Raw genomic sequence first — 24,242 nt, forward strand, 5'->3', positions numbered from 1 at the left:
GAGCAGATATGAATGTGGCTGATAGGCTGAAGAGATTTTCTCCAAATGCAAAGCCAGAGATGTGGGCAAGAAATGTTTGTTAAATACAACTTAAAAAATAAAGAAAACAGGAATTATATGTACCAACAGTAATACTTCAAAACACTTGAGAAACGAGAGTTAGAGAGAATCTACACTAAAGGAACATGACATGTTGCTGTAACTGGTGGCTTTATACAAAGTATGGAAATCACTTACAAAACATTTATAAATTAGAGTAAAAATGAAACAGAGTAATAAATTAGAGGAAAGAGTAAAAAGAGCAATGAGTGGGCAGCATGTGCATGTATGAACTTTAACTGGATCTCAAAGTTAATTCCTAATGAAAGTGAGCATACAGGTGGGCAGACATCATGTTCAGGTTATGTCTTAGCGCGTGTTCATGTCCCTGCATGTCCACAGAGCTTAACTTAGAGGGAACTGAACTCCCCAGCACTCCGTTTAGACAAGAAAGGAAATACCTTCAAGAACAAAGAGAAGTTCTGTTAGCTTGTGTTCAAGCACTGCTGCTGCAATGACCAAAAATGACCTAAAATCTACGCTGAATCAATGTCTGCATGCAGGATTTTACTCTATATTTGTTGTTTCTTTTGTCTACGGTTCTAAATATTTACCAACTTGTCTGTGTCTCTGCATACTAATCTACCTTCATTTTTATTTCATTTTTATTAAGTTTATGTTCATGTGATTCTGTTCACATCTGGCAACCACTGGTTCAGCGAACTCAGTGGCCCTCGCCACTCGGAGGTTTAGCTTCGTGGCCTGCTGCCCCTCCGGGCAGCCAGGGGGAGACAGAGTGCGAGGTGGTCTGCTTGGCCATGCTGTAGTGGCTGATCACTGTGTAGAAACGACCCCGTGAGTTGGCGTCTTGAGCAGCATAGTAGGCCTCAAGTGATGCAGGGATGCACCGCTTATGCTGAGAGAAGAAGAAGCAGATTTAGGCATTAAATCAAAGTATTTCTTCCTTGCACCTAATTTGGACCAATGCCTCCATCAATTCTAACGTCATTTCAACAGATTTACCATTACTATAGTAAGGGCAATCCTCTAAGGCTGCCTAGAGTGGCACTGGGATAAACTTTTGTGTGTCTCTAGCTGAAATAAATATGAAAAAAGTTGATGTAGTGTACAGCTACTAAGCCCAAAACAAACAAAAAGATGAACTGTTAACATCTTATCTGCACATTTCCTTCAGTCCTTTAATCTAACAAAGGACTAAAATTTCATGTTTTCTACATTAAAGCCAGGATATATTGAGGGACTTGGAAGGTGACCTCCTCCATGGCACAGTAACTTGGTTCTGCATATACCATAAAATAACAGTTTTTACTGCAACAAATCGTTGGACAGTGCTGCATCTGAGAGCTATTTTCTTTTGACCTCAGCCTTATGGAAATCCAGCATTTTATGCTGATTATTATAAAACAGCTACAGGGCTACAATTTCTCTATTCACTCCTTAATAGCTATAGCTAATAACTTCTGGCTGCAGATTTAATAGTCTGTGGCTGTTTAGTAAATTACACCTGATTACACAGGTCATAAGAAAGTCTCTGGTTGTCTAGAAACCATGAGTCTCCTCCTGTAACTTAACCTCTGAATACAAAAGTAGGTCAGGAGTAGCTTTTTTATCTGCTCTCATAAGGGACTGAACTCACCCTTTTTTCCTTATTTAGATAGGTGACAAAGGAAAGATGGCGAAAGTCAAGGGCACAGAATTGAGGGCTTTGCTCAGGAACACTTCTAGCTACGAGTACAGCTTGACAAATTACCATAGCTTAAGTGACTTTTAAGGTACGCTTCAACAAAGAAGAAAATGATCATATCTTGATTCTGTAGTAAGTTTTATTGATGGTGTACACTGGTTTGATGTATCCTTTGGTCTGCCTGGATAATTCTGCTACCTTCCTATGAAGCTTGTTTTTAGACCTGAGTGTTTGATATACCTCATGTCCTCATGTCCACTCACAAATGTATAGTTTTCACCATAGTCTTTTGGGGAGCAATAATAATGATATTACAGTTTATACAATGTAGAGGAGAAAAAGAAAAGAACTTGATGGAAGGCGGTTTCTCACCAGAATATGAAAACAGTTTTTATCCTTGACGTTTAACAAGTTAACAGTGAGTAAACAGCAGTCACTGTGACAAACATGTGGTGTTGCTTCTATTTTTCTCTTTCTTTACATGTTTCACCTCAAAATGCCTAACATTTGAGAGATTACTCAAAGCTCTTGCCTTATAAATGAATCCATCTGGGCAGGCGTGGTCGTAAGTGAAAGCTTTATAAACCACCAGGAACACGATGCAGGCGAGGAAGGCCAAGGCCAGGATGATCAGAATGGTCACCTGGAGGGGAAACAGACACATGGTCAGTGTGTCTGTCAGAGCAGTATGGCGGATCTGGTGTGTATATGCAAGACAGTTAGAAAAATGGAGTGTGTGCACTGGAGTGTGTCTGCATGCTGTCATTATAAAAGGTAAGATGCTGGTGACTGAGGTCAATGGCTCCTGGAGGCAAGGAGTTCTGCTGAGTTACATGATGGATATCTCAAGATGGGATACGGTTTGAAACTACCTTGTTTCTATTAACACTACATGGTTCAGTGAAAAACAACACATAAAATCACTGAGGTGAATCAGAAGACAGGTTACATCTTCTCTAATCCTCTTGTTTTGATTTGGTTTGTATTTTTCTGTCCTCATACACTGCAGGATTTATCTGCATATGTTGTGATCACAGATGATGAGTATCAACCACCTTTAAGACATGCACTCTAATAAGGTTGTCAAAGCTTTTGGAAAACACAAACACTCAGACTATCACAGATTCTACCGCCGTATTTTGTAGTTTGCATATGGTGATTTTTCACATATTTATCCCTCTTTTCACTCCAATCACGCCTGGAGTGTGCTTCTAACAGCCCAGTTTAGACTATTTACAGACATACAGATGTGCTCCTTACTGTACTCACTTTAATAATAAAACTTTAACTACATGACATTAGATTCACTCATGTACCTCTCAAGACTGCAAAAAATAAGTCAGGAAATAAGGAAGCAATAATTCATTTTTTGTATCTCAAATTTATACAGTCATGTTCAATATATTATCTCTTCATACGAGGATTATTTGTCAGATTAAAAGTGACTAATAAATAACCTTTAAGCAGGTGTGAAACAGTTTTTATTAAGCCCGTATGTCTATAAGTTTTTAAATGGTTTGCTGGAACAAACCATTTAAAAATGTAAGTGTAATAATCATAACAAAGGTTTGGAAACAATCTTTGTAAACGATCTATAAAATTGCTTCGTTTTATGAATTTAGCTACTGAAATGAAATTTTCAGTAACTTTTCAGTAATGAATTATTAACGACTATAGCAACTGATTATTGTAAATTACAACATAGTTTGCATGTAGCCTGACTTCCTCAAATTTGAACTTTAACCTACTTAAGCTGCTTTTATTGAAGGTAACTATAAAAGAAATTGTCTATTTTGACAGGTCGGTGGTGGATTTCCAAAAGTGTGTAATCTGACTAGACTGTCATGTCACAAAATAAGATACTCCTATCAGTTCTCAAATGTCTCTTGAGCGGATTAGGAAAGTCAACACCAAGCAAAAGCCCTAGTAAATCTACTGATGCAAATGGAGATAAAGTTGTAAAATATTCTTTTCCCTGGTAGACAAGATAACACTGCTGTTGGCTATATTTTAAAAAGGGAAATGCCCCTTTAAATTTTCAACATGAAATCCTGATATCATAAATTAGAGTGAACATTTAATTAAAATTATGCAAATCAAGTTCAAAGGATAGCTGTAGGTACGTGTGCAGTACTGAGTTATGATTGCGTTTTTTCTTATCCTCAAAAATAAAACGCAACTTCAGATTTTGGTTGTAATACAGCTGAAGAAACCAATTTTCCATGCGTGGCTGAATATTTCTAATGTTCTGTTTTCCATCCTTGACTAGTGCTGCGGCCATTTCGCATTACTGCTCTGCACACAATCTGTCACAGTGAGATGTCAGAGCAATTACACAAGTAAGATCATCAGTCTCCAGCAGTGTTATGAGGGCGGACAGGGACATGCACGCTAAGTGACTGTTTACCCGGTGTCAACTGAGGGACACGGCTCTCACCCTTGGTCGCTTCTGACACTCCTGCAAAATTACATCTCCCCACATCACACAGTGCCATACGTTAAAAGGATGCATTTAAAGTCACTGTGACCCGCCTTTTGAAACCACAGCAGACGGGAAGTGACTGATTAAGACCCGCTCAACGGCTTCTTTTGAATCGATCAATAGTGATGGAAATTAAATGTCTTATTAAGAAGAGGGATTATAGTAAAGCCTCTCAGATCACTGAGGACGCAGCAGAAGTGTTTACTATCTGTGTACTTTGGTTAGACACATAAAATAAAGCCTCCAGTTATAAATGAGTGGGGAGATTATTCACGTCTGTGTACAAGTAGAACAGAATAAACCTGATCTGACTTTATCTATACATTTGCAGTGTTTATGTCAAATAGTCAAATATCGGCCAAATACCAAGACCACCCACAGTCTTCTGAGTATTATTTTTCAATCACATTCCAGTTTTATTTGAAAAAATATAGCATATTATGCAATCAGCACAAACAAAACCACCTTATTTTTTTTACAAAGTATTTAATGGCATTTAAAGATGAAAGATGGTGACTGTTTTTAACATTAAAATGTTCATCTTAACTCCACCTTCAGTCACAGCAACACCTCATACAAATACATACTTCACCACTTGTACTAAATAGTTGCTCAGAATTCCCTATTGATGGTGCTGTGGTCATGTGGAGCACAAATCCATAAAAAATGTGACCTTTCTCTATTATTCATGACCCGACTGAACTCGGCTATAAACCTAAGGATGTTGTCAGAGCATCAGCACAGCTCAGAGATTATTTTCTCCATGCATGATGTGACATTATTCTTCAGGTCCCTTGTTTTATTCTTCAGGATAAAACAAAGAAAGTGGACACATTTAGTATCACCAAGCAGACACCATATATAGGAGCAAAACCCAGGGGAACACTAAAAACAGACACAGGAAAAATGCCTGCAAACAGAATTATAAACTATTTCCCATGGTGCCGTCACTCACTGTACAATGGTGTGTTTTCCAACACCTCTATCACCACAAACACAACCTACTTACTGAGCATCACAGATAACAGTTTGCTTATCTTGAATGCAGGTGGAAGAACACAATGTAACCACTAATCAGAAAAGAAACAATGTAAAAGTCTGCCAGTACCAGCTGCTGAAGAACACGTCTCTCATAATGTTACAATGAGGTTCACATGTTTGGCGCTTTTGTGGCGATGTTCGATGCCGATACCCTAAATACAGTGCTTGCAAAACATCCAAAGTGGTTGATACTGGTCTCGTATATAACCAGACCGTATTCTCCCAGTGGGCCACCGACTTGTTCTAATGAACTCCAGGATTTTTTAACAAACTCCAAAGTGGTGTTTTAGTTATTTTTTTCAGGCGTGGAGTCTTTTCCCATTAGTATTCATTGGTGATGACTGTAGCTACAGTGTAGATTACCACTATGTGTGTGAATCTGTGCATGGATGGATCAATGATAGTGTAAAGAGCTTTGGAGACTTTAAAAAATGCAACAAGTGGAAGATGTTTTCCTAATTCCAGGTATTTGTAAAGGCTCTCTGTCCTTGGCTCATGGAGAACTCTTAGGATTTTTTTGTACTTCTCAGTCTGAAACTTGGGCCTGGACCATATTGTTACAGCTGGTTTATGGACAAATTTTGCTCTTTCCACTCCTGGATTATGTTCTAAAAGTTACAACCCTGTTAACCTTTTTGGTTAAAGGGGCCTGAGAGAGCAGTTTGCTTAATTAGACATCTTAATCTTCATTAAAATGGCTAATTTATGGTCAAATAATGAACTGCATTTTAAGTACTCACAAATTTCAACATTTTTCTATAGATCTTTTAAACAGTTGTTGCATCTCATTTTATTTGTTTTTAATATATATTCCTTGTTTCAGCTTTAGTCATAACTTGATTTATAGTTATCACTACCTACCTTTTTTCCTGAAAATACCTCAGTGTGAATCTTTATATATATATATATATATATATATATATATATATATATATATATATATATAAATCCTAGTGAGTGTTATCAACAAAATACACTCTGCTTGAATTATTTACAGCTTCATGATAAATCAAAAGTTCAAAGGCATTTTCTAATTGGCTTTTTTCACAGCCAGTTTTCACCAGCATTTCACATATGATTAGCCTTCTTAACATTGTGTGTTAGAATGCAACGCACCACCCACACTTTCACCGCTGTAAGCTGACGGGCCATATGGAACAGCAAACACCTCCTCATATTCTCTAAAGGAACAAGAGTGTGTGTGTGTGTGTGTGTGCATGTGTGAGCCTGTGTGAAGGGTGAAAAAGAAAGGTGGGAGTGTGACAGTAGAGAGAAACTTATTTGATAAACTGAGTGACAGAGGAGGCAAAGTGAGATATGAAAGAGCAGGAGACAAAGACAATAAACCAACAACAGAAAGGCAGACAGAGTATGAGATCCAGAGGTAGATGGAGATTGCTTCATTTTTTGGTTGCAGCTGTGAAGTGTGGATAGGCAGAAACGTAAGCTAGAGGACAACGCTAACACAATTTTACCTCCTATTGACAATGACACATTTCAAAATGTTTAAAAACGGGTTTTTTATGTTTCACTATTACATACAATTTCAACAAAAACCTTCGTAAAAAGTGAAAACATTCAAGCAACATAAATACTTCTGCACAACACTGCATGCTTGTAAAATAAGAATGCATTGCTGGATGTGAAAGGAAATGTTTGGACTTTTATGTTTAGCCAATATAAAATGAGACCTTTCATTGTGAGAAACAAAACTGAAGAGCTTAAATGAGATTGACCAAGTTAAGGCAAAGGCCAGAATGTTACTCTGACTCAACATCTAAAAGCAGACAGACTATAAGCACAATGCCCTTTTAAAAGATAATTAGAGCAATCAGACCTAATTTAGGTTCAATATCAATTCACCAGCAATCACCCTTGTCTGGACAACAGCTGTGGTATTGATTAAATGTAGTCCCAGAACAGTTTCCACCAACATTTTAACACATTTCTATTTGATTATCTTGTTTTGAGGAGTTAATAGTCATTCATCATTGGACAGATGTGGATGGAATATCAAAATGAAAGCAGTACAATTTGTGTCAAAGTGATTTTCAGTTCAGAGGCTGTTAAGTTCAGCAACTAGCATAGTATTAAAAACTCCTTTTAAATATAATGATGTCTGCTGTTGGCTAAAATGCTTAATATAAAAGTACAGAAGGGATATGATTTAACTGCAGTTGTTTAAAAAAAGGAAGGGAATATATCAGTTATAATGAGCAAACTCTTCTCTCTAACTGTGTGGCAATATGTGAGAAAAGTATCTTTACATTTACTTATCTGTTTTGTAAGACTGTGGAAATGTTGTTTATGTTCAAACAGTCAAGATTTACAGGTTTTCTGATAAAGAAGATTTTGGGAAATTTTTCAGATCAATCTTTAAAATAGTAAGTCAGAAACCAATACGGTCATGAACAGTGTTAAAATCAGAGAAAAGCACTGTGTTTAAATACAAATCAATGATTTGTTTAGCATTATTGTTCTATAGAACAGTGAAGATGACAAATCAAGCCTTGGAAATGAAATTACTTTCAATGCTAAAGTTAATTTATTTCCCTACTAATCCAGATCTGGAAACGTTAAGAAAAAAAAAAAAAAATCTGTTTTCTTCAGACTTTCCAAGACTGTGCATGAACCTTGACAGTTCTCTCTTTTATTGATTTTCTTTTTCTCCTGTTTCAGGTTTTCATTCTCAGCAAAGAGAGAATTTCTGTTTTGTTTTCAGCCTGCCCAAACAAAGACGAGTCACAAAGCAGAGTGTTGTGGGAGACCGCTGCCTGTGAGCCGAGTATCTGAGACAGGCTGGAGGGATGTCAAGGAGGCTCTGGAGAGGGATTTGGGCTCTCGAGGACAGCTTATCCGGTTGACACAAGCACGGCTACAGTAGTCAGGCAGCAAAGTACAAACACTCCACTGTCGAGACGCATCGTGTCTCTGATGAAAACACGATTGGTTAAAATGTCAACTTGAGGAAACTCGAGATTCTGCTTGGGTGTAAGGTCAGCCGAGGTCAGCACATGAGCACAGATTCGTCTGAAATCAATTGGCTACTTCGTTCACACCAAAAGACAATGTGTTTTTTATTGAGTGTGAAGGAATTTTCCTCATATAGAACCTTTTTTTCAAGCAAACACATCCCTAGGATTCAAGAAACCCCTTCACTAACCGTACTTCTGTGTATGCTTGGATCACTAAACTCAGGTTTTTAGGTAAAAAAGCCTAATTTTGCTCAGCCGTGATCAAATATAATCTTCCTCACTCTGACTATGCCTATCCAGAAGTTGCAAATGTTTTCCACTTGAATATCCCCCACCACTTTGCAATGACAGCAGAGAAAGAGTGGCAGGATTTTCTTTTTAATCTGAACGAGCTTTCGACAGAGTAAGGATTTTAGATTCCACAGATTATTCTTAAATAACACAAAATAGAAGAATTTTAATATCTTAATATTTGTAAAAAGAACATTAAACACGTAAGAATTGAATTATACTCATCTATTAGTCAATTCAATTCAAAATAATGAAAAAAATATTTGATCCAATGTCAAATAAAATCCAGCAGCTCACATGCTGTACAGGGAGATTTAAATTCTGCACACCAGAGGAAAAGAGGGATGTGGCTTATTTTTCCTGGAGATTTACACAGCCTTCATTTAATCCCAAAAATTATTTTTAAGGAAAGTTAGGATTATATTTTATACTTTACTGCATGTCAGATTTTTCTAATGAAAGTTTTCTAAAAGCACCTCGACACCTTAGATCTGACCGTCCCCGTAGATTTTATCCTTCAAATCGTCCTCAATGGACTTTAGATGAAACCAGAAAAAAACTTTTATTAAACTCCTGTGCTGTCAGTAGATTTCAAAATACACTGTAAAATCATTTTAAAATCTTAACACTGGTGAAAAATACATGAATGCTCTCAGGGGTTGCACTTAGGATACAAATCTGACTTCATAATCACCAAAACAAAGTTGCATTTCACTGAGAATCCATAAAATATTCCCAAATATTTCCCAGAAATTATGAAATAATAGTGTCAAAAAAGACTGAGCAGGAGGATTGTTTTTGTAGATTATTAAAAAAATAAATGTTTCGGCATGTTTGATGTAAGCATTGAAGTGAAGGTGGCTTCACAAAGGACATCCACAGTTTGAGGCTTTTCTACATTTTTTCCCCTCACTGAGTCAAAGAGAGGACAACTACAGATTAAACTTCTCTTTAATCTGCAGTTTTAGAGTAGAGTTACAGTGGGAACTTTGCCTTCTGGATTTGTTTCGGGGTTACTTTTCCTCAGCTTAATCATTAGTAAATACATACTAGATTAATAAATCATGAATTAAATTCTTGATTCTGATTGATTATCTCAAAATTGTTTCTCATAATTTTCAGTTGAAGGTTTCAATAAAAAAAAAAAAGAAATTCCATTCTTCTAAAATGTAATAAAGTTTGGTCAAGTTGAATTCATTCCTCATCTTTATTTTGATCAATTGTGGGGATGATTTCTATTATATTCTAATACTGCAACATTGTTTTTCGCTGGGAGATTTGTCATTAAAGGACACGCTCACAAAACGTGCATGGTCCAATAACACAGTGCAAGCTCAGCAGAAGATGGCTGCTAATTATGCTAATGTACCCAGTTAACCTAGGTCTCTATGGAGACTAAACTTCAAAGGTTGCGGCGATGCACAATGTCACAATGAGACTCTGCTTGGAGGTGAATGTGCTCTTGGAGTAAACAAGCAGCAGGTGGGCTGCAGAAATGAGACATAAATACAAATCAGGAAACGTTAAAGGGATAAAGACACACAAACAGTTGCAAAATGATTAAAGGTCAAACATCCACAAGAAATCCATTCTTTTCTCTTAAGGACCAAGATCTTAAGTGGTTCATAAAAACTTACTCTTAAGCTAAAAGGAAGAAAGAGAAGAGATTTCGGTGCATAAAACACTTTGACCACAGTGAATGAATGAAAGTCCAAACTATTTTCTCTTTTCATGCATATTCAGAACCTTATAAATCATAAATTTAATGCAAATTTCCATACTATGATTTTTTCCCCTACCCATGACTCTGAACTTTGCGTATAGCAGTCATTACCAACTACAGTATATCTACTTGTCACTTTTGGTTATTAACGTTCTTTTTTTTCCTCAATATTATTTATTATGCTCATTTTTGAAGGAGCTATTGGCACTAACACCATTTGCTTTTTCAGCAAACCTTCAGAAAACCATTTCAGAAAGTCGGCCTTTAATCCACTGAGCACTGACAGCCCAATAGCTGAGCCAGAATAATTTCAGGAAAGAAAAGTGCTTAGGAATGAAAAATGACAAATAAAAGTAGAAGTGATAAAAAGGGACAGATATTTCTACTTGGAGACAGTTCATGGAGACACATTCAGAATGTAGTTAAGTGGTTAAATTATGAGACCCATCAGAGACTGAAAATATAAAAACACCACATTTTGAACTGCCAGACAAATGAACATCCTTCTATTAATATTGCCAGCTGGACAGGCGCTGACCACCCTGGATGCTCAGATATGATGTATATTTTTATACATTATCCATTTGACAAACTTGTGATAAAGGAAAACAAGAGAAGAGCCAGGAAAATGTGGGTTAATTATAAATACTTCAATCCCAGTACTGAGCAATGGTATCACAATTATATGTTTTCTATATGATGCACTTATAATCCTTATGCATATATGTTGAGACATTTATGATTTATCTTTTTAAAGGTTCAACTCTTTGTCTTTAGTCTCCAGTGGGAGAAATCTGATTTGGACAAAGGTTGTTGCAACATGGTACACAAATATAACAAAACAGTTATAAAAAAATGCAACATATTAAGGAATCATGGAACTGCAAAAAGGAATAGCTGATGGAAATTACGCAACAGCACACCTACACAGAGTTATTTCTGTTAGAAACTTTTTGCCCCAGAGATTAAAGTTGTGCTTACACCTTTTCACCAGAAAGCTTGTTTTTCCTTGGACTATGTTTCAGAAGTTTTCTTTAAATAGTTTTAGCACTTTTTTAGATTATACGGTAAGCAGTTAAAAACACCCAGCTGCATATTTTTCACAGTTAGTTTAAATTGAGGAATGGTGAAACCTTCAAAGTTAAATACAGTAAAATGTGCCAACAGCAAACATCTTTTCCTGACTAATCTTTTGTTTTAACAGATGATCAAATTGAAAATGAAGAAGCAGCTATAAATATTTGCTTTGTGGCTTTAAAACTCATCTCAAGTTCTCTCCTAAAAATGTAAATATTTGATGTCTGCAGAGCTTGGAGCAAACCTACAGGAGATGGATCAATTGTGAGGAAACAACAGAGGAGTAAGAAGTGGCAGGTCGGACCGTTCCTCTGCAGTCAGCCCGTTTCCTAATTGCTCCCATGGCTCAGCTTGTCAGAACAGGAGCAGCAAAGTGAAAGACTTAGGCAGAGGAAAGGGAGCACCATGACCTCTCACTCTGTTCCTTTGTTTTATCAGTCTGAATGACCAAAGTCATGTTTATGTTCTTTATGTTTCCACTTACATTGTTGGCAGTTCTCAGTCAGGAACATTTTGCCCTCCTGAATGTTGATTACAGATTAATGCATACATTTCTAATATGCTTCCCAGAAGCTTGCCTAGATGAAAAAAAATGATGTGGATAAAATTGGCAAACATGGTTTATAAAGCTTTGATAGTTTATTCATGAAACTAATGCAGTATGGAATAGATTTTCTTCCAGTATTGAGCTCAATCCATTTTCTCATCACCTCTAAATGGCTTCCTGTCCCTGCTAACTTCAAAGCATGACGTTGCTATCACCGTGCTTCACCATGGGATTTTTTTCAGAGTGCTAATTTTCTGCCATTCATATTGTTTTGTATGTTCGGCCACAGGTGCATTTCTGGTTTTGTATTACAAGGTCACATTCCTCCACACGTTTGTTGTGTCTCCTAAATGGCTTGTGGAAAACTTCAAAACATGAATTCTTCTGACTTTCTTTCAACAATGACCTACATACTTTCACTCCTCCATGTCAGATTTGTGGATCTGTTTTAAACCGAAAACAACTGCGAGTTACAATGCAGTTTACAAGCTATGTGATCTCCCATGGTGCATGATCCATTTTTGGTAGACTGTTACTTTATTGCATGACACCAGCAATTGAAACTGAAAAGCACAATGCATCAATAAAATCCATTGCATGCTACCATAAATGCACTGCCCAGGTGTCCCTTCCTCCTGCCGCCTTTCAGTGGCAGGCAGCAGTAAACAGATCAAGGTAATCAAATGTGACGTTTGACTACAATGTTGTAAAGGAAAAACTACCTTAATGTTTGAAGTAATTCTTCATGTGTAACATGGCTTGACCATAATAAAATGTTCAATTTTTAGATGTTCCTAATGTTTTGCTCTGAAAATATTTGTAATTATAATTTGAACCTGTTGAAATACAAAAAAACTGATTATAAGTACAAAATCTGTTTATCACGATTCCTTCATCCAGTCTGTTGAAGGAAATTCACATACCATAATCTCCAGACTTAGTAAGATTATTCAGCTCCTTTCCACCGTTTCTCTTTATGTATTCCACTGCCCTCTGCAACAGATGTATAAACTTTTGCACCTCAAAAATTGAAAACATTTTCAACTGAAACTGTCTCCTCGTTTCATCACAACCATTGTAACCAATGTTACCGCTATTTCCACTTTCTTCTTCCACACTTTCTGGCTTCGGTATCGGTAAAATATCCTCACTTATCCATGAATCCAAGTCCTTCACTTGTAAATTAGACCCTCAATCTACAAAACAGTTCAGATTTTGTTTCCCTTCATTCTTGTCTTGCCTCCTGTTATGTTCAATTCTAAAAGAATAAGATGCAATAAATACATTTGTCCAAATTGTTAAGGAAATTCATCATTTCAAATATTCAGAGATCTTTTTCTCATTTAGGTATCTGCTGGAGAAAATTCTGGATTATATCTTATACAGATTCAGTAAAATAAATACGATATATGTGCTTTTTAACATATAAGTTCAGTTGTTTGAAGTACAATGTTTCTCTTACGTAACCAACAGAAAGCTATTCTTACCCTCAGAAGTTCTTAAACGTCCCCTTAAGTTCAGTTTCTGCTTGAACAATTTGCATGCTAGTAATACTAGTGGTGGTGTATTCCTCTATTGTTCATTTGAGAGTACGCATGTGTGCATCAGTGTGGGTGTTTGAAATCCAATGAAGGCTTTGAACACTCCCTATAATCAGTGCACTGTTAGTCATCCACAGAGAGCAGGCAGGCGCGATACGTGGAACTGGAAAATGTGTACGGTTTCCAACCTACAGTGGTAATTACCTTCAACCTGATGAACAGAGAAGGCCTTTTGTGGAGGCGGCAGCCTGCAGAAAAGCTTTTATCTGAAGGTAAAAGTGAAGGTAATAATGGGATAATTGTTTTGAAAGACCGCCGTCTCTGCTACTTGCAAAGCTTCTCTAACTTCTGCTGGTGTCCAGAGTGTCTGATTTGGTAGTGAAGGTGTACAGGGATTTAAAATGAAGTGTGAATGTGTAAATTCTTGTATGAATTTCAAGTGTGTGCGTTTAAGCACTTCTCACTTTGTAAGGTTAATTTCTGCAACAAATATTTTCATTTGGGCCCCATTTCTGGGGCCCAAAGCCAAGACTCCATAAGAAGTGGGATTTAAAATTAAGGTGTGAACAGAGTTTAGAGGTTAAGAAAGACACATATATGTTTGTGTGCAGATATGGTGAATTTTGGTCACAGTTAAAAGAAATGGAAGTAAAGTATAAATATAATCTGCCTTTCACAAAACCTCCACAATTGCATCTTTTAAACCCTGCCCTGCAGCACCGACCCTGTGCTGCTTTCCTGCTTCGGAAACGCAATTTTATGCTTTTGCTTCGGGGGAAAGTCAGCAGTCTGGAAAAAAAAAACAGCAAAGGTTGGGAGGTGAATTCCAATCAAATATTCCACAAAGGAGCATTTTGCTATTTAATCTTTTGATGTAGGATGTTTAGTTTCAGGGTTGCATGTATTTGTTAGTGTGTTACAGTGTGTAATAGGGCTTTAAAAAAAATAGCTGAATATTTTCTCAACCACAGACTGCAGGAGCTCAGAATATGGCCAGAAAATGCTTAAGTTGGCTCAATGATGGAAAAAAACAACAACAAAGGATTCAGGTCAGGCTGGCTTATAATTTCCACTCAAAATCCAGATTAGATTAAATTTAGCTCTTTCCTCCTTTCTACTCATTGAGTGTTATTTCTATTACTCATTTAATTTTCTAATTGACAAACTGCAAATTTCATGTAGTTGTAAAACTGTGATAATATAAAATAACTACGAATGAGATATAAGGCAGTGTGCATGGATGTTATATTATTAATCAAGTAGCAAATTGTTTCTCGTGTTAAAATAGGATTTTTAGTTAAATACATGAACTGTGGTTTTGTCATATTGTCCTGTAAACTGTCAGCCACAGAGGCTGTTGATTACTCTGTCGAAGCCATATATTTACATACACCTTACATGAAAGAAACATTTTTTTTTTCTCATTGACAATAAATCAAACTAACATGGACTTTCTTGTTCATCTGTCTCATAATATATTTTTGCTCATGATACTATTTATTTTGTGAAGTCCATTAATTTCACATATTGTCCCCCATTGATGGCCATTATTGCTAAATACTTTAAATTTAGTTTATTCAGAATATAGGACATGTTTCCAAAAAATAAATGAATTTGTTCCTCAGTGCATTTACAAACTGTTATTTGATTTTAAGATTGTTTTTCAAATAATGCTACTTACTTCGCTGTGGATGATGACACTCTTAGCAGCTTCACAAGTCATTAGCTTTTGTTTTCTGGTTGATGTGAACATCTTGCATCCCACCACATGCAGAACCTGAACATCCACATGCCTTCCAAGTGATTGTTTTAAGAGATGAATGAGGCACCTGCAGGCGTGTGAAAACTATATCCAAGGATGAACTACACTTGTAGAGGATCATTAATACCTCTCTTATATATTTTCTGATTTTATTAGTTTTCTATAATGATATCACACAAGGAAGCTGCGTCTGATGAGTTTCTTTTAAATAAATGTAGAAAAAAATTAAAGAAGAAATAAATTAAATGTAATGAAAAGCAACATTTGCAAAGCCATGATATCATTATCTTCACTTTCCCAAAAGATTTAAAGACATAGTACTCTTAGAGTATGTTAACAAATCGACAACCTCATTATTCTGTATTTAGCAAACAGAAATATTTTTGTCAATCCAAACTGACCTGAAATAATAAATGTATATTGTTAGAGAGTGAGAAATATGCAATCTTTGTGTAAATATCTGCTTTGAACCATGTAAAACCTGTTCAGTCATTATAGTCTTTCAGAAAGACTGCCATCTAGCAAGAATCTCTCAAAGTTCGGTTTGATCCGATCGCCAGGAAATTCAGAAGCTTTCAATTTAAATGTCTGATTCTTAAAAAGGTGGGAAATTGTTTCCTCTAAAGCTTTATATGGAACAAAAAATACCTAGAGAGAAAAGAAAAGAAGCTTCCAGCAGCTTCTACCTGCTGGGAGTATCAAGAGGGACAGAGAGGAAGAGAGGAGCAGAGACAGACGGCAAGGGACGAATGAAGGAGACTGTCCTCCCTTATGGATCATGAAAAGGAGGAGAGTAAGGACTCTAAGCAATGACAGCTCAGCTTGCTATAAGGAGAAGTTTTACTGTGAAAAACAGGAACTGGGGATGAATGGATCTGGTGAAATGGATGAGAAGAAAGTTGGATGGCTTTCCTACTATATTTTGACACCAATTTTTTAGAGGTTTAAAGGTTGCCATGGAAGATTGTGCTATAGTTAGTGGTTAAGGTCATCAAAAATGACGTATCATTTATAAGTAAAAGTGTACTGTAACAGTTCCAGTGGGGAATTAAACAGAAAAAGATTAAAACAGGAAGCTGTCCTGCCAGCAGAGATACATATGAAGTGAAAAGACAGACAAAGGAGTCGGGTGAAGTGTTGGGAGACAAGGCGGAGAGGGGGGGCAGATTAAAGAGCATTTCACAATCTGAGCTCTTCATCCATCAACACAATCTGCAAGACTTTGAAGAGAGAGAAGATGTGCATGCAAGCATTTCGACTGGAAATGTTTGCTCTGCACAGAAGGGCGCGCGTCGCTCTGTGAACTACGTTTGTGGATGTTTCTGTGCCTGCAGAATCAGCTCCGTCTGTCAAGCGAAGCAAACTGTTCAGCTCAGCAAACAAAAACTAAGAGACATCGCACAAAATCACAGAGACTGAAATGTATTTTTGCCAAACAAAACCGGATGTGGTGTGACAAGGCAGAGAAGATGGCCTAATCCACCGTTGGAATTAGGCTACATTCCACTGGAACTTTATCCAAAACAGAATAAACTTAAAAAACAGGCCAAAAAATGTTTCTACCAGGAGTCTATGGTCCACCCCGTCCATCCTAAAAAGGATGTTTCATATTTCTTGCTATGCATCCAAGTTCAAATCAGTCCCTTCTTTATTAAAACCACAAATATGCTGTATCCACAAGTCTACAAAAAATGGTTTAGGGTATTTTTAGATTTACTGCTGTTTGCAGGTTTAAAAGCACAGTTTGGGAAAAAAAGGTTTGCCCTGAAAAGGTCGATTCAAACTCCATTCATCACAACAAGATAAGTCAAAATATATAGCAACCAGTCCAATGGATCCATGGAAGTCACACATTGCAATCTTCAGTGACTTATGACCAAAATTACTTTGTAATGCAGCTCTGCTGCTGTTATTTCAGAGTTGGTGTTTTTATATTATTGTTCTTATAGCTCTGAGGCCAATAACAGTAAAACAGATGGAGTATTTATAATGTTTCTAAAAGATAAACGGCTCTCTAAGGAGTCATGCCAACGCCTCACATCATACTAGGCTTCTCAAACGTGGTCATACCTTTATTTTCTGAAAGGCAGTTTTTAGTAAAAATACATTTTTTTTTTAAATCTAACATAACTAGACAAAGATAATTATATTATCTTTATAAAAGGCCTAATTTTCCCTCCACATTCTACATATCTTATGCCCTCTTTCTAATTGTTCCCTCTCTGTCTTTAACAGGCACCTTTCAGATGAGAGTTACACTTTTCATTTACACATTTGCACATTTCTGTTCACACACTATTCCTCCTTTGCTCTCTGTCGGGGTTGCCATGGAGGGAGGTTTTTTTTTTTTGCTGCCATGACAACATGAGATCTCTGGTCTCCCGTGACGACAGAAAGACCTAACAGACAGTGTTTTGGGTCATGCAGACGGTGTGGAACAGTGACTGTGTGATTCACACACACCACACACACACACACACACACACACACACACACACACACACACACAGAGTGCTGGAGTTACATGTGTTACTCTTTTCCACTGAGATGTAAAACAGAGATAAAAATATGATTTGCAAAACACATAAGTACAGAGAAACCAAGACAGAAGTGTGTATTTGTGCTAACTTTTTTTTTTTTTGATATGACACGTTAATACATTCAGCTGCATCAGAATCTGAATCACTTCAACATCCACACCTGGTTCAATGATCTCAAGCACAATTTCCTCTGTACAGCTGTCACCACCAGCACCGGAGCACCACAAGGCTGTGTGTTCAGTCCGTTTCTATACACACTTGATATATTAAACATCAACTCATCAGTAAGCACAATGACATGACTGTTCCTTTCCCCACTCAAGACAATATCTCTCTCCTGGGCTACGACAACATAGTGTCACACTTCACCCACTCTTTCAATATAGCATAATTTGATGCACCAACCTAATAAATATCTAAGCTTATTGCCCTCAAGATGCAAGTACAAGACCATAAGGTGCAGCAGGGTCTGCTTTGAAAGCTTCTTTCCTTCAAAACTTTTTATTTCTACCTAAAACGCAAAGTTTCCTACGATAACCAGAACATTCTTAGGGGTGTCTACAACTAAAATGGGTTAAAATGTTTTAACAATTTCATCAGGAATCAGGACAGCCATGCTTGGGAGGATAGATTCACAGTGAAGTGCCATCTGGGAACATTTATCAAAGATTAACCTCATTATTACAGTCGACATTAGGTGACATGACAGTGACATGAAAAAAGAAACCATGTATAAAACAAACCCACTCATTTTCATGCCATAATCTTCACAGTCAACTTGTAATGTTGAGACAGTCGCATCTAATTTATAATAGCAGATAGTGAACTCTTGGTAAATAAATTATTCTTCCTCGGTTGGAATAAAAATGCTGTTCTTTGAAGAGTTTGCATTTCAAATTTAACAAAATCAGACTGGCCTAAAGACACCTGGCTGCAGCTGGTTGAGTGAAACATCTGCACATAGACCTTCATAGTTTAATCTGTAACTTAAAGACCTGCAATTAATTATTTATTAGTTATTTCAGTTATTAAAGTTTGATTGCTGTAGGAGAAAACAACACACTATATATATATATATATATATATATATATATATATATATATATATATATATATATATATTTTATTTTTTTTGTAATCCCAAAGGTTTAAGAACAATAAAACTGAATGTTTATTACCTTGAGTCTCTCTGAAACCCCATCGGTGAAGCTGATAGTAAACTCCTCCACCTTGGGAACCTTCAGCCGTTTCTTCTCTGTCTGGTACTCTGTCCGAGTTTTCACCACCACCTGAAGAAAAAACAAAACAGGAAATTTAAACACAAACATATTTTTTCTCAAACTTTTCATACAGTGACACCACCTCATATCTCAGAAATGTTGCTATTAGAAATCAACACATTAAAAACATGGATTAAATATGATCATTTGACTTTGGAGGAAACACAACAAGTTAACAGTAAACAGTGTGAGTCAACTATAAGCCATGGACTGCTGAAGGTCATGGGTTCAAATCCTGGTCTGCACTCTTTCTGCATAAAGTTTGCACTATGACTTCTGTCCACACTTATAAAATATGACTTGTCTTTCTAATTTTGCCCTTAAGTATGAGTATGTGTGCATTAGTCTTTGTCTTGTGTGTTCGTTCATTTACTGAAAGGACTGAAATGTGACATCAGGGAACATTCATCAATTATTAACCTCATTATTATAGATGATGGAAATTCACCACTGCGATCCTGAAATGGACACAGTGTTTAAGCTGCTGTTTTGCAATCCCTGGATAGTAATCCCCAAGATTCAGGGTAAGAGATGTTGAACACAGCAAAGGAAAATGGGGTGGAGGAAAAAAGAAAAACAAGGCCAATGTCTCAGTGTCCTTGTGGCTGATTGTGCTGCTGCTAAGCGGCTCACTGTCACTTTGAGACAAAGCCAGAAACTGCTGTGCACACAAACCGACTCCACTATCTGAACAACAAAGCTTTCATTTTGCTCCACAATGCTGTTATCTGAAAGCTGAAAGCTGCAGTAGGTGAATGCGGCGCGTTTCGTCGGACTCCCGAGGCGCAGAAGCCCCGCGGCTGTCGGTGTAGCAGCACAAATGCCTTGCTTGCCATTTTTAGTGTCTAATTTTTTATCACAACTTTCTCATTCTTGAAGTCATTTCACAACAAAATGCTCAGAGCTTCCAGGTTTCAAACACAATGGGGTTTATGTTGTTTCATTACATTTTCCCCACCTCCACGTCTCACTCCTTCGTTTCTTATTACCCAGTGAAGTGGCTATCAATCAACTTTAGCTCATTTTCACGCGTCTTTAGCCACCAGCACCACCATCTCTGATTAGAAAGGTCCCACTTTGTTCTGAAAACCAACAATTCATGAACACAAGCTTTTTTCAGCATACAAAGTCAAAAGACATATTTAAAGTTATTAATTACATTTGGTCATTCCTGAGCACATGTATGTTGTGGGTTTAGCTTTCGCTGTTTATAGAGATATAGATACATTTAGCTACACTACTGATGGAATATTGTACATATTCTTACATCTACGGTAGCATGGCATTTGAACAAATACTTCTCATCCAAATGAAGGGCTTCAACTCTACTTATCATATGACTATAAAACTGTAGTAGTTTTGAAACATATTTTATGAAAAGTCTTGGCATAACTTGATACTACCATGCCTTTATTGGAGTTGTCTGGTTCTCTTCAAAGCTTGTTTATGATTTTTTTGATGAAGTAATGGTGTAGTAAATCTCAAACGTTTCATTACATTTGTTTGGATTTTATTAGATAAAAATATTACTACACTACATAGACGACTTACTCACTTTGCCCGCTAGATGTTTGAGGCTGAAAGTAAAAATAACCCTTTGAGACCAACTAACTCTGAATTAGTTGTTCTTCTTCAATTAAAATACATTTTAAAAATCTTTATAATGCCTTTTTATGGGGAAAAAAAAAGGTAAAGTATTATGTAAAAATAGCAGTTATGAGGTGTGGCATAACGCTGGAGTTATAAAACTCTGAATGTAGATTCCTGAGTAGAACAGCATGTTGTTAAAGACGTTTTTTTTCTTTTAGAGATATAAATGAAAACACTTATTCTCCAGTAAAGCTTTCCTGAAGTCCTTCAACTTTATCCAGCTATAGTTAGTTATTACAGATGACTTATTATAGCTGTTCATTTAAAGTATTCAATGCCTCAACTGAACAAGTACCAAAGGGAGCCAAAGTTCAACTTAAGTTTTTATTGCAGAAAAACATTCAATTTGATTCTAGAGATAAAAGAATCTCTAGAATCTTTTATCTCTACACAGATAAAAGATTACCAGTGTAGTTATTGTACACATAACTACACAGTGTAGTTATGTGTACAATAACTACACTGCCACATAACTTGAAATATTAAATGTATCTGCACCTCTTTAGTTCTACTCCCCATGTTTTGCCTCCTAGATATATCTTTATTTTAGTTCTTTTTTGCTCCAACTTGTATCATTACTCCTGTAGGATTTGCTCTTTATGGTCTCTTTACTTTTCCATACTTCTTTACTTCTTTTTCATCTACATGTGTCTTGATTTAAGACACAGATTCCAAGAATCATAGAATTCCTGCAGTTTGAGAGAAATACTGGAGCTGGTTCCTAAACAGAAGTTAAATCCACCCAAACACAATCTTTAATTTGCAACCATTAATCTCATCCTAAAATAGGTCCTTCTGAAACACGAACTAATGCCTGAAAAGCTAGCCCACAAATACGAAAGCAGGGTATTTTTAGAAAAAAAAAGACAGGATCTAAGGTGGCTCTCGTCCATGATAGTGGACAACATCAGGGCAAAATAAGGTTTATCTTACCCTCATTAATGAAGACATGCAGTTCCTTATTTATCAGGTGTGTCAAGATGTGAAGATTCAAAACAAGAAAGCAATATTAGGAATTCAGTTATTTTTTTCTGATATTTTTACACACTTTCCTGGCTCAATAATGCTATGTATATCTGACAAACAACAATCACCACAATGTTTCCCTTCTCATTTTCCCGTGCTGCACCTTTTTGATGTTGCTGCCTTACCCTGGCTGCGTTACAGATCATTGTCCTACCTGTCTTTTCATCTCTTGCATGGCTGCAGACTATCTGCTCTTTTTTTTTTTTTTCTGCCAGCAAGACCAACAGTCCAACATGAAGAAAAGGTAGGCTAATGATTCTCCAAGCAACACTTCAGCCTTGGAGAATCTAATTTTCATGAGTAATGTTTATTTTAAAAACCTTGAAAGCATGTGACCTTTAAATGTTTTTCTGTAAGAAATGGAGATGCATTTCAATTTGTTTTAGAAAAGCATGATTTACACCAAAAACATGCAAGAATCTTGGTATCACAAAACATAAATGCACAAATTTACAATTACAATTTTCATTTGTAAGAAAACTCTTTATGTTTATTTCAGTTTTGATCTTTCCTGCAGGAAATCCGTCAGAATTCCTCTTTCTGTGTGTTTTTCCAGTGTGTTATTCCTCAGAACTGCTGCAGCAGTGATTTCTGTTTTATCTGTAATCCCTGGAGAGCAAGCTGTGGGAGTGTAGGTTTTTGGCAAGGTTCAGTGTGGAAGACAGCTGCAGACAAGCTTTTTATTTTTATTTTTTTCTTGGCATCTTGAATTCTTTTGTTTCCTTATGAATAAAGGTATAAACAACATGTTTTATAAATAAGAAAAAATGGAATCCCTCTTTGTTGAAGCACTGCAAAACAAGTTCCAAGAGGATCAAGTGATATTTTAATCAAAGATGATTAATGTTTAATCAGCCGCTCTTTTCATGTTGTCATATTTATTTGATTAGAACTACAAACAGACGTTGGTGTTGTTGCTTGTCTTTGGTAGGAGCTCAGAACGTAAATATTAACATGTCATGTTTCAGAGCAAATACGGACAAGAAGGCCTGATCTCATAATCGTACATGTATTTCCACACGAAGGCAAATAAACTCATGTTGGATTTGCAATTATGTGTTGATTGATTTTTAAATATCAAGAAATGGCTTTAAATTATTGCTTCTGAAAATAATTAAAAATAATTCAACAAACAGGATAGGGTAAGAACTCTTATTTTTGCCCATCATGTTACACTGAGGATTGAAATGCAGGGGGAAGAACATCTCCAGGTTAATTAATTTTAAAGGCTTTTTATACATCTTTTTAGCTTTGGAAATGAATGTAAAATGTTTTCTACATTTTTAAATCTGACTAATAATGCTCAGGGATACTTCCTGAAGAGCTGCTAGCTTCTCCCGGTGCGCCTTTTTGATCTGGAAAATAAAAGCAGCAGTTTGCCTTCTCCCAATATCAGAGGAATTAATCAGTCTCTAAGTGCACAGCTAGGATAAAACACAAACCTGGAGTAGGAGCAGCTTTTAAAGCAGCTCAGCTGGGTTACACACTGTAAACACAGAACAGAGTGACCATGAGAAAACATAACCGCAGCTACAGCGCAGTCCTTCATAGGCAGTGCGTGTGTGTGTGTGTGTGTGTGTGTGTGTAAGGCTGCTCAGAACCAAATGGGTGACATGAAGTCCAGGACTGATCATGTGAGCCAGAAATCATCCCTGTAAACTTTGGAGGGCAGATTTAAAACAACAGTCTCAGATAAGTAGATAAACAATCAATTTGTTTTTTTTTCTAAATTATGTCCAAAAAACTGCTTTGAATTCAGCAATACTGAGATTTGTATTCCAAAGATTTACTTTTAGGAGCACATTCCAATTTTTTATGTTTAAGGTCAAAATAAATTAAGAATATAACACCAAAATAACACTGGAAAGCAATTCCAAAAATTATTAAGCGTCCTCCTTTTGGCTGTATGAAGTGCTAAAACATGTTTCTAATTATTATTTCACAGTCTGAATAGTTTATTGCTCCAGGTTTCTGTCACAGCTTCAGTGTTATCTCTACCAGCTTTGTTCCAAAACATGTGCATAACCTGCTGAGCAGCACACAGCTTTTTTAGCAAGTACAGCTGGAAAGCACTTAACACTGGAAGAGTTAGATATTTTTATTCTCCTTAAGAAAAAATCAAGCATAATAAGGGTGAATGTAGGATTTGTTTAAAAAAAAACAGTTGTCATGAGAAAAGCGTGAAAGAGAGCAGAAAATGCATATTTTTTCTGAACAGAGAAATGTGTTCACTGAATTTTTCAGTGTTTGCTGTGACTTTGATGTTCAAGCTTTGAGAGGTTAGCATAAAAAGCCAAAATACTCCATCACATTATTTTTAGTCAACTAATTGACAAAACAGAATGTACTAACAGACTTTTCTACTTTACTAAGGCACAGTAAAATGAATGAAGCACATATAAAACAAAATCCTTTTAGATCATCTATATGGTTTAAAGCTGTAAGAGACGAGAACATCTCAATGTTTTACACTTCTGAGAAAATATTTTGAGGACTGAAGAGGCAAAAGAGTCTTTTTGGAAGATGTTGCATCAGAACATCAATCCTTCATTTGGATATAGTG

The 24,242-nt window shown here is 36.4% G+C and overlaps 1 protein-coding gene across 1 annotated transcript in view; it reads right to left on the reverse strand.

The window, feature by feature from the left end:
• Nucleotides 1–171: 171 nt before the first annotated feature.
• nsg2 (neuronal vesicle trafficking associated 2) overlaps nt 172–24,242 on the reverse strand; it is a 29,640-nt gene continuing 5,569 nt past the window's right edge. Inside the window, exons 3-5 of the mRNA XM_015036782.1 lie at nt 18,902–19,012; nt 2,277–2,387; nt 172–955 (exon numbers count right to left, since the gene is read on the reverse strand). Of these exons, the coding sequence (XP_014892268.1) occupies nt 764–955; nt 2,277–2,387; nt 18,902–19,012 (414 nt within the window). The 3' untranslated portion in view covers nt 172–763. The remainder of the gene's footprint in view (nt 956–2,276; nt 2,388–18,901; nt 19,013–24,242) is intronic.

This window comes from Poecilia latipinna, unplaced genomic scaffold (genome assembly GCF_001443285.1).
Source record: "Poecilia latipinna isolate Pla-1442-1.1 unplaced genomic scaffold, P_latipinna-1.0 Scaffold380, whole genome shotgun sequence".
Lineage (NCBI taxonomy): Eukaryota > Metazoa > Chordata > Actinopteri > Cyprinodontiformes > Poeciliidae > Poecilia > Poecilia latipinna.